Raw genomic sequence first — 10,354 nt, 5'->3', positions numbered from 1 at the left:
TCACTTGATAATACCACATGAATATAGCCAGCAGTCTGCCACCTTATGGAGTCTACAGATCTGGAAAAGACCATGGCTAGAAATGCAGATTTGGGGTCTGTTAGGATACAGAAGTCCATGGGAGACCATCAGAATTGCTGAGATGGCTAAGACAGTGTGCTACCCTGGTGGCAGTGGCTGAGTATATGGGGTGTCTCTGAGGCCAAGGGGGAAAGATTAACAGGGAGAGAGTAGACTTGAATAAACTTGAGTGCTTCCAAATGATCAAGTCAATGAGGCCTGAATCTTCTCCTGTTTCTTGAGCACAAATCATGAGAGTCTGCTAGGGTGAGGGTATTGTTTGTGCCTTTCAATTCTTGTATTATGTTCGGTTCTTATGCTACAGTGCTGGGAGGAATGAAACCTTTAGGAGATGATTACATTGTTAAAGGAGACAAATGCAGTTCTCATAGGAATGGGTTATTTGCCATAAAAGTCATATTACTTTTGTTAAATAAATTGAAGCCACCTATACTTCCAAGCTTCCAGGAGCATGACTTAAATAAAGCACTTTCCTTGTAAATTTTCCACTTTTAGGCATTTTCTCTATCACAATAAAATGGACTAAGACAGGACCTTGACCTACAGTTTCAGTAGAACAATCAATGTAGAAGTCAGATGACAGAAGCTGGGTGACAAAGGAGGGGAGGGAGAAGAAGTAATAGCTACAGGGACTCACGTTGAAGGAAGGCTTTAAAAAATATTGAAGAACTTGACTTAAAGTTGTGTCAGTGCTTATAGGGAGTAGCTGCGAGGGAACAGGAGCTTGGAGATAGAGAGAAGACTGGATATGTAATACAACAAAGCTCTTGTAAAGACAGTGACATAAAGGGACCCAGAGCACTTGATTTGGACATGCAGTGAATGGGAGGGGGGGATGTTTTCACTTAAGCCTCTTGGGAAAAATGGAAAGATTAGGTGAAGTAGCAGACCAGGTCATAGAATTGATAGAAAAGAATTGAGAGAATTTCTAACCAGAGGTGCCTCTCTCTCTCTTCCTCCCCCCCTCTCTCTGTCCTTTATCTTTCTTCCCTCTTGCCCTCTTCCTCTCATTTGCTCTCTGAAAGTTGTAGATAAAGTGGTAAGAGCAGATATTTGAAAATAGAAAAGAATCTTAGAAACAGCCAGGACTGTAAATAGGAATGAAGACAAAAAGACTGAAATAAAATTATGGAAAATTTTAGAAGGAAAATGTTCTTTGCTTTTGCTCTGTTTTTTTTTTTCCTTTTTAAAGCTTCACCAAAGTGGTTTTTAGGGAGAAAAACAAAGTGTTATTTTATAATTTATGTGGCACTCTTCAAGTATTTATTCATGGTTTCCTACGACTACCATGGTCATCTCAGTTCTGCAGGAAGTTTTGTGGTTTGGAGATGGCTTAGGCTCGCTGGATGATTCAAGAAGATGGCCTTATTTGCACAAGAAGGACACACAGCTCTAGCTTTATGCATGACCACAACTGTCTTGTGACCTGTCTGCCAGAGGTCAGGCCCTGTTTTCTGCCACATACACTAGCCAACCTGAGTGGCAAAGCATGCTTTGTGAAGGACCTTTCCAGTGCTCTCGCAAGAGGAGGAGGGGAAGAGAGGGCACCGCCTGGCACTTCAGGGCCCTTTGTCTGGCACTCAGGGGCCACAGGAGAAGAGAGGAGGCAGAACTGGGGAGTGGGGTAGGAGGGAGATAGAAGAGCAGGAAATTGAGAGCCAAAGAGGTGGGGTGGGAGAAGAGGAAGGAACATATTCCCCAATAACAGCAGGGGAGCCCAAAGAAATGGAAACTCCTAGAAGCTGCTCTGCTGCCTCCAGCTGTCAAGAAGTGGGAGGAGAAAACCTCACAGGACAGGGAAGAGGGTGGGAGCAGCTAGAAAGTTATTTAAGTTGAGCCAACTTTCGGGTCCTTTTTCATGTGTCCTTTTGAGGAAGTACCCAGCTTCCCAGAGCTAGCAGCCACACTCGCAGGGTGCATCTATCACCCCAGGAAGGCAGGCAGGTAAGCCAGCGTCTGCAGCCCTGAGCCTAAACCTGCCCTTTCTTGCCTGATGCACCTCCATTTCCCTGCAGACACTGGGGTGGTGGCTCTGGGGCTGGGAGGTGTGTATGTGTGTGTGTTTGTGTGTGTGTGTGTGTCTGCCAGTGCTGGGATTTGAACACTCTCACTTTAATTTCGTGCTCAAGGGTGGTGCTCTACCACTTGAACCACAGTTTTACTTCCAGCTTTCAATTCCAGCATGTTCAGTTCCAGCTTTTCATACCTGGTTTGGAATGGATTATCTTATTTCTTTTTTTCCATTCTTCTTCTTCTTATTATTATTATTATTATTGCCAGTCCTGGGGTTTGAACTCAGGACCTAGGATCTGTCCCTGACCCTCTCTGTGCTAAAGGCTAGAGCTGTACCACATAAGCCACAGAACCACTTCTGGCTTTTTCTGAGTAGCTGATTGGCGATAAGAGTCTCATGGACTTTCCTGCTCAAGTTGCCTTTCAACTCTGATCCTTAGACCTCCTCCTCCTGAGTAACTAGAATTACAGGCGTGAGCCACTGGCACCAAGCTTTATTTGTGAACTCAGGATCTCACACTTTCCTTTGGCTTTTCTTTCTTTCTTTTACTCTACCACTTGAGTCACACCTTCACTTCCAGCTTTTGGCTAGTTAAATATAGAGAGAAGTCTGGTAGACGTTCCTGCCTGGGTTGGCTTTGTACTATAATCCTCAGATCTCAATTTTCTGAGTAGCAAGGATGACAGGTCACTTCTAAGAAGGACTTCTCTTAGGGACTCCATGAAGCTATCCTGAAAGCACTGCTTGTTAAGGCTATCAAATGGGAGCGAGGGAATAGGGTTACTCCCCCAAAATACAAGTCCCCTTTCCTTAGGGAGGCAGACACAGGGATAGAAAACACAGTGGATGGAGGCAAGTGCATAGACAGAACCCAGAATCCTCCCTGCCTATTCCACCCTGCATCCTGTTTCCCAAGTCAGGAGCTGACCCTGAGCCCCTCCTGCTCCTCTACCCAGAGAGGCAGTTTCTGTCTGCATTCACTCAGCCATGCCTGCAGCCACTCTATCTGGCTGCACTTTGACTCTCCCGAGTTCTCCACCTGTTCTCTCTCCCAACAAGCTGCTTAGTGATTCCGAACTATATTTTCCCCAAACCCTACCCACTCCAGGTGTCCCGAAGTCCATTTTGCCTACTTTCTACCAAAAGATTGGTTTTTTCCCCTGCATTCCTCCTTCACTAAAACTTTTTCTCTCTCCTCCCTCTCCAAATCAGATTACCCTGACTGAGTGTTTGTAGGTATTTATTAATACCAATTAATATTTTATCCTTCCAAGACCAAGTGCTCCTCTTGTCCTCATTCTGGTTCTATCACTCTATGTGCTTCTGGAACCATCTCATCTAGCTGATTCTACATGGGTAACTCTTTTTCCTTTCATACGGCATGCCTGCTTGTAATCAGCTAAATCTCCAGAAGTCACAACTAGGTGATGTAGGTGAAACAAAGTCCTCATTCATTTTGCCAGTTAGTCAACAAAATACTTACTGTGTACTGAGGGTGGGGGGTACGGGTGGTGTTTAGACTGGTTCAGTGCCTGCACACACTCCAGATTTGTCAAAAGGGTAGCACCTTTGACTAAGAAAGCCAGAGAGCAGTCTGTTACAGGACTGGGCCCCAGGCCTACGCACCTAGTCTTTCTATCTCCCTGATGCCCTTCAACGAGGTACAAATTCCAAAGTAACTCCAATCTCTCACACCCAACTGTATTTCCTTAAAACTTTTGTCAGGCTCCTCTCTCCTCTAGCATAAACCCTATGCAGAAATGCCACCTTGTTCTCTTATGTATTCATTCCAAATACCTATTTCAGAGCTTGCGGTGGAGTAGGTCCTCAATAAATACAGCTCACATTAAATTGCAAATGTGAACACTTTGGAGAACAGTCTATCTGGACATGATTGAGTGCGTTTAATCTTCAGAGAGATTCAGATCATACAGATCTTCATGAGATGGGAATTGGTACACAAAAATGACTGTTTCCTATGTAGATGTTTACTTCAGACCAGATAGCGATAGGAAAATTCTGCTCTCTAAAAACCTCTGAAGGGCTGGGAATGTGGCTTAGTGATAGAGTGCTTGCCTAGCATACAAGAAGCCCTGGGTTCTAGTTGTCAGTACCATATACACAGAACAGGCCAACAAGTACTGTAGCTCTAGTGGTAGAATGCTAGCCTTGAGCAAAAGAAGCTCAGGAACAGTACCCAGGCCCTGAGTTCAAGCCCCAGGGCTGGCAAAAAAGGATAATCTTTGAAAAGTTTAATATCTACAAAGAAAGTCTTTCTTCTGGTTGCCGTATGTTTTGATAAACACATCCTCGGGCACTAATACTCCATCATAAATCCTCAATGACACTTCTTCTCAGATTTCATTTTTATGAACTCCAGTTCTGTCCTACACAGATATATCTGCTTCTCTGTGTTTGAATCCTGGCCTCAGGTGGGACTCATTCCCCTTTCTTTCCCCTGTCTCTCTCTCCCTTTTCTACCCCTTCAAGGACCTTGGAAAGCTGACAATGTCAGATACTACCAGGACCACCTTTGGGGGAAGAAGAGCAATCCCACTCAACAACTCCAATGAAGCTGAAGTTGACCTCCCCACTGAGGAGCTAGTGGGTTTTGTGCCCCGAGGCGTCAACTTACAAGGTAGGAGCTCATCACTGCACCCAGGCTGGGAGCATCCTTTTTCCTTTGAACAACTTCCTCCTCCTCCTCCTCCTCCTCCTCCTCCTCCTCCTTCTTCTTCGTTTTCTTCTCCTTCTTTCCATGAGTTGGGCTTGAACTCAGAGCCAAAGCCTTAGCTATTTTACTCAAGGATGGTGCTCTACCACTTGAGCCACACTTCAACTTCTGGACTTTTTGTTGGATAACTGGAGATAAGAAACTTTTAGATCTGGGTTGGCTTGGAACTTCAGTCCTCAAATCTCAGCCTCCTGAGTAGCTAAGATTATAGGCTTGAATCACTAGAACCTAGCCTTGATTGTTTTTGCTTGAGTTATTTTTGTTTGTTTTAAAAACAAGCTTACAAAACCATCTTTTGAGTTGTAAGATCACCAGGGACCCACATCCTTGTCTCAGTTTTGCCACTTACAGATCTTGCAAGTGACTTTCAATAGTCACTTTGTCTTTCTACTTTCAACTATTCCCCTCTCCAGAAAATGTGCTAGGTTTGTTGAGGCCTTTTTGCAGCCCTACCGTTCTGTGCTTTTGAGAATGCTTTCTAGCTGGAAGATTCCACTTCCAAAATATTGTGGCTGTATTTGATTGTCTGGCTTGCACCTCCTTCCCTCTCCCTCCCTCCTCCATGGCTGTGAATTTCAGAGCTGGCGAGAAGTGCCAGATTGTGACAGTAATAGAGATGGAAGTCCTCGATTTGTGTCTAGAGCAGCCGGGAGACCAGGCAAGGCAGGCGGCTTCTTCAGCCTCTTGCCTCTGCCTGTTCCTCTGGGACCTGCTCTGGGTGTAGCAGCCAGTGGCTGACCTCTTCTCAGTGCTGTCAGCTGTGACAGGGCCCAGGTGCCAGCACTGGCTTCATGATGCAAGCGCCATTCCCTTGGGCTTCAATTGGGACATTCAGACTCATGTCCCTGAATGGCATCTAGGTACTTTTGGTAACATCATTTATGCATCAAAATCCAGTTTTGCTCCTGAAGGTTTTCTCTGCTACGTTTCATCCAAGCAGGGGGAAGACAGGGGGAACACAATCAACCCTAAGGCTGTGAGCTTAAGTGTCCCTGTTAGGAAGAGAGTGCTTGAAAGTCTCTAGTGGGTACATGACCCCCAGAGGCAAAGAAAATGGATAGCATTGATTCCTATTGTACCTGGCGAGCAGGAGAACTGGCCAGATGTTACAAATGGGATCAATTATGTTCTGAGCCCATCAAAGTGATTTGAGATTAAATTGTAAAATCAGAAAGGTATCACCAGGTATCATGCAAGTTTGGATGGGGGTTCATGGTGTTCTAGGGTGGGAATACAGAGAAGCCACATTTTGAGATATTGAATCTTGAGGTCTTTATTAAAGGTCAGTGACTGCATGGTAGAGTCCTGTTTCAAAGACTAGCAGCCAGAAAACATTTAACACAGCTAGGAAGCAGGCCAGAGAGGAAGGAAAGAACAAAACAATACCAGAAAGCCAATTTAGCTCCAATGGAGAGTTAAATTCCAATACCACAGTGACTGAAGAACAGCCTGGAGACAGGACAGAAGACCTGAACACAGAGATATGTAGCACAAGGGTGTCCACAGTTAAGTACATAGCACAGTTTGAGGAGCCAAGACACTCATTCTGAACTAAGGCTCCCAGCCCATTCTAAATCCCGCCATGTAGCTGTCACACTGAATTAAAAGAGACCTTTGAATCAGTTCAACTCTATCCCCATGTTACAGGTTAGTAACAGTGGCCCAAAGCATATAGTTCATATCACTCCTTCACTGTCCAGAATGAAAGGCTTTTTCTTCTTTTTCTTTTTGCATTTTGTTAAAGAATGCAAATAAAACAGGAAAACCTGCAGCCCTTACACTATCAAGCAGGTCACCTTTGAGCATTCTATTTTCTAGCGAAGTTTTTCTCAAGTGGAGAAAATGTTGGGCCCTGGGAAGGAGGACCACGCCTTGGAGGAAGGGGCAAGAAGAAGAGAAAAAGCAAAGGGCACAAGCACCCTTGGATCAGTAAGGAAGCATGTGATTCTAAATACAGGCAGTGTGGGAAATCTCTGGCCTGAGAGGGAAAAGACTCAGCTTCTTGTCCTAAGATGGTAAATAAGACATTTGAGTGTTTCAAACCTCAGTGTCTCCATTAGCAAAATGGAAGCAATGTTTACTTAACAAGTTTTCTAAAGGATCAGATGAACAGGGCTTTGGAGGGCATCTGATCCACAGCAACTGACCAATAACATTCATTGAGTTGGCCCATACAAACGATGTTTGCCCCTGCACAGCAAGATTTTCACTGACCAGCCAGTGAATACCTGATTGTGCAGGAGCATATGCACAGTGCAACCTCTGTAAATTGAAAAGCTAAAGAAAATGTTCTCTGACAAAATTGTCAGAGAACTTGAGTGAGTCAGTTTTTTTTTAAATATTTGATTATTGGGTTCTTTGTTTCAGACGCAGGGGTAGGGAATAATAACAAATTACTTGGGAAATCAACTATTGTTTACTTGGTAGTCATGTGTCGAGGCCCTTGCAACACGCTGGGATAGTCATGAGAGGCCTTTCCACACAAAAGGGAGAGTCCAGTGGTTATTTATACAATCATTTCAATGAATAAAAAGTCACTTGAAAATTAAATGAGTCATCTTTCCTTATGTCTTTGTATCGCTAGTAATAACAAGTTCCAGATTTCAAAGGCACGCACTTCGTTAGTACTTCTCACATAGATAAGTGCTACATCTGCAAGCACAGGGCCTCTGAACCCAACTAAAACAAAAATCCTAGAGAACAAAAATACCAGAGTACAAGCTTTCTGAATAAGGAAACTATTCATCACAGTTTAGATTTCTGTTAAATCTACAAAAGGCAGGTTTTCTATCACTAAATATATCCATCTTCTCCCACATCGCCTCTGCTAAGGGACTAAGGGGCTTTAGGAATAATTCCAAGTGGTTCCAACGCCACCTTCCTGCAGTTCATCAAATAACCACTAGTGACCTCCAGAACACTCTTGCTTGGCACCCTAATCACCTAAAGAGCTGCTACTGGCTCTAGCACTAAAAAGCCAACCCTGTGCCCAGCTCTTTTATCTTGTTAACTGGTAGACCTGGTCTTTCAAAACTGACCTTGTGAAACTGAGAATCTCAGCGAGGGAAAAAGGGAAAAGAAAGAAAAAAGAAAAAGGAAAAAAAAGAAAAAGCCTTTTCATTTTCATTTGCTCTGTAGTCAGAAATCCTATTGTCTAGAAAGTTTACAAACTATATCAATGCATATACATTAGCTGTGAATATTTGACTAAGAATTGTTTCATTAGAGTGAAATGACTTCATTTCTGCTGGTATTTTTAAAACATCTCTCTACAGTTTTCTGATGACTAAAAATACAAAGTGCCAAAAAATAACTTACGTTCTTGGGCAAATTTGACTATTATAAACAATAGGAGATTTATCATTGGTAACAATAAGTAGAATGTTTATTTAGTAGGTCTAATACATTCAATGTATTCAATACCAACAAGAAGACAAGCCTGGTTCTAGGAAAAATCATGGAAGTGGGACCTAGAGTAGTTTTCAGAACAAAGAAGTCTGTGGCCCTCCTGAGTGTCTTCTCTCTTCCATTCTTCTCTGTCATAACTAAACCAACCAACCAGTGAGGGATCAAATTCTCTTTGGTGCAGCGTGAACTCCCTTAATTCCAGCTGACTGACAGAGGGAGAGACATTTAACACATGGGTCTAAAATAATGTTACTCGCCTTTTACTCAGTTCAGGACAAACATGCCCTGACTGTCAGTTGCTGTGAGGAGCGGTTCTAGGCTCCCCTTGGGGACACCACCACAGCAGCTCTCAGTCTAAAAGAATAAGCAGTGGAAAGAGCAATACAGTTTAGTACAATAAACACTGTACTGGAAATCTATGCAAATACATTATCAGTGTATTGTGATTGAGGCTAAGGTTTAGGGAATGCTTCATTATGGAAGGATATCTGAGTTGGGCCCAAGAATGTTCTAGACAAAGGAGCCCATGAGAGGGCCTCTGAAACACAAGGAGCAGCATGTATCAAGTAGTGATCAGAGACCAGAGGACAACAGAGAGGCGGGGGATGAGCAAGAATCACACTATCTTGGGCACTTTTGTTTTGGTGACAGTGGGAGAATTGTGGTGGGTGGTTCAGATTGGCAGAATTATATCTTATAAAGGTAAGTCCAATGGTGATGAGAAAAAAGAGGAGGTGCTGCAGGGAAAAGGACAGGTGAACCAGAGAGATAGCGTTTCCTGGAAAAGGTGTGAGTCTCCTTTCTCTTCTTTGAGTTCCCTCTGGGCAGCTAGCTGAGGATTTCTTAAATATTTTGAAGTACAGGACATCTTTAGAGCAGTAGCTGAAAAATTAACTGCTGAAGAAAACGTCTTTAATTGTTCTAACTATAATATTTTAAGATTTCAGGTATTCAAAAAAAAGGGAGGGAAAATCCTTTTATCTGTTATTCTTTTCTCTATAAACAGACCTACTTTTTCTTATGCATAGTGTTAGGGCCTGGAGCTCAGTAATAATATTACCAAAGATTGGGTAGAGATTTCAGCTCACCAGGGAATTCCTAGAATATGAACCTAAACATTTAACTTATTTCAAGATTCTATCTGTGACAGGTATAATCATTCTCAGAAGAATATTTTTTGCAACCAAGAGAGAAGTTAATCTACTTTTATTCATATTAGGGAGGGGGTTGGAGGATGGAGAGAAAGCTGATTCTGAGGAGAAACTTTCTTTTCCTTTTACAACCATTTTCCTGTGTTAGGAATTAGAGTAAATTATATTAGGTAGACTTTTGGAAAGCTGTCACTTTGAAAGAGCAAACCCTCAAGTTTCTACAAACTCCTTTTCTCTCTCTTTCATTCTCTCTCTTTCTTTCCTTCTCTCCTTGGAAAAAGGGGTTTAGGAATAAGTTTCTCCATTTTGCCAAAACTGGTAAGGTACAAAGGATACAAATTTATTTCCTCTTGTGGCAAATGAAGCCCGAACAACTAGAAGTCTCTTTCAAACTATGCTACCTCTTCATAGGCCAATAAACAAAGTAAAAACCAATGCATCAGCTTAACAAATGTTTACTGAGTAACCACTACCTGGGAAGGGGCACTTCTTAGCAAAACAGGCAAAAAGACTACAGGGTGATGCTTTTATATGTGTGCTTGCATTTTAGGATAACCATCTGTACAATGTTTGCTATTGTCAGTTACTATAAGAACCTAATACTACTCTAGGCTATGTCTGTGGATAACTCTCCATGAGTAATAATGGTGGGAAAGCATGCTATCGCTTAGATGTGTTTGTTCCTCAAGGGTTCAAGTGTTGGAAGCTTGATCCACAGCATGTGACCTTTAAGAGAATGCAGTTGTGATGTTCAGTGTACATCTGGGGAAACGGAACTAAGGAAATGGAGAAGAGCGGTGGGAATGAAAGAGATGGGGGGGATTCTGAAAGGGGTGACATTGATCAAGATGCATTGTATTTATAAATGGAACATATCGAATGGAAACCCTTTTGTACACCTACTTCAAGATAATTCAAAAAGAAAAGAGGTAAGGGTCTAGTGGGAGATCCTTTGGTCATTTCAGG

At 42.8% G+C, this 10,354-nt stretch overlaps 1 protein-coding gene across 1 annotated transcript in view; it reads left to right on the top strand.

Annotated features, from left to right (window-relative positions):
* The first annotated feature begins 1,589 nt into the window (after positions 1–1,589).
* Positions 1,590–10,354, top strand: part of F13a1 (coagulation factor XIII A chain) — a 181,570-nt gene continuing 172,805 nt past the window's right edge. Inside the window, exons 1-2 of the mRNA XM_090356424.1 lie at positions 1,590–2,025; positions 4,586–4,733. Of these exons, the coding sequence (XP_090212550.1) occupies positions 4,604–4,733 (130 nt within the window). The 5' untranslated portion in view covers positions 1,590–2,025; positions 4,586–4,603. The remainder of the gene's footprint in view (positions 2,026–4,585; positions 4,734–10,354) is intronic.

The sequence above is a fragment of the Megascapheus bottae genome, chromosome 22 (genome assembly GCF_031878675.1).
Source record: "Megascapheus bottae isolate mThoBot1 chromosome 22, mThoBot2.hap1, whole genome shotgun sequence".
Classification (NCBI taxonomy): Eukaryota; Metazoa; Chordata; class Mammalia; order Rodentia; family Geomyidae; genus Megascapheus; species Megascapheus bottae.
The sequence above is the reverse complement of the archived record's forward strand: the minus strand, read 5'-3'. Positions and strand labels throughout refer to the sequence as shown.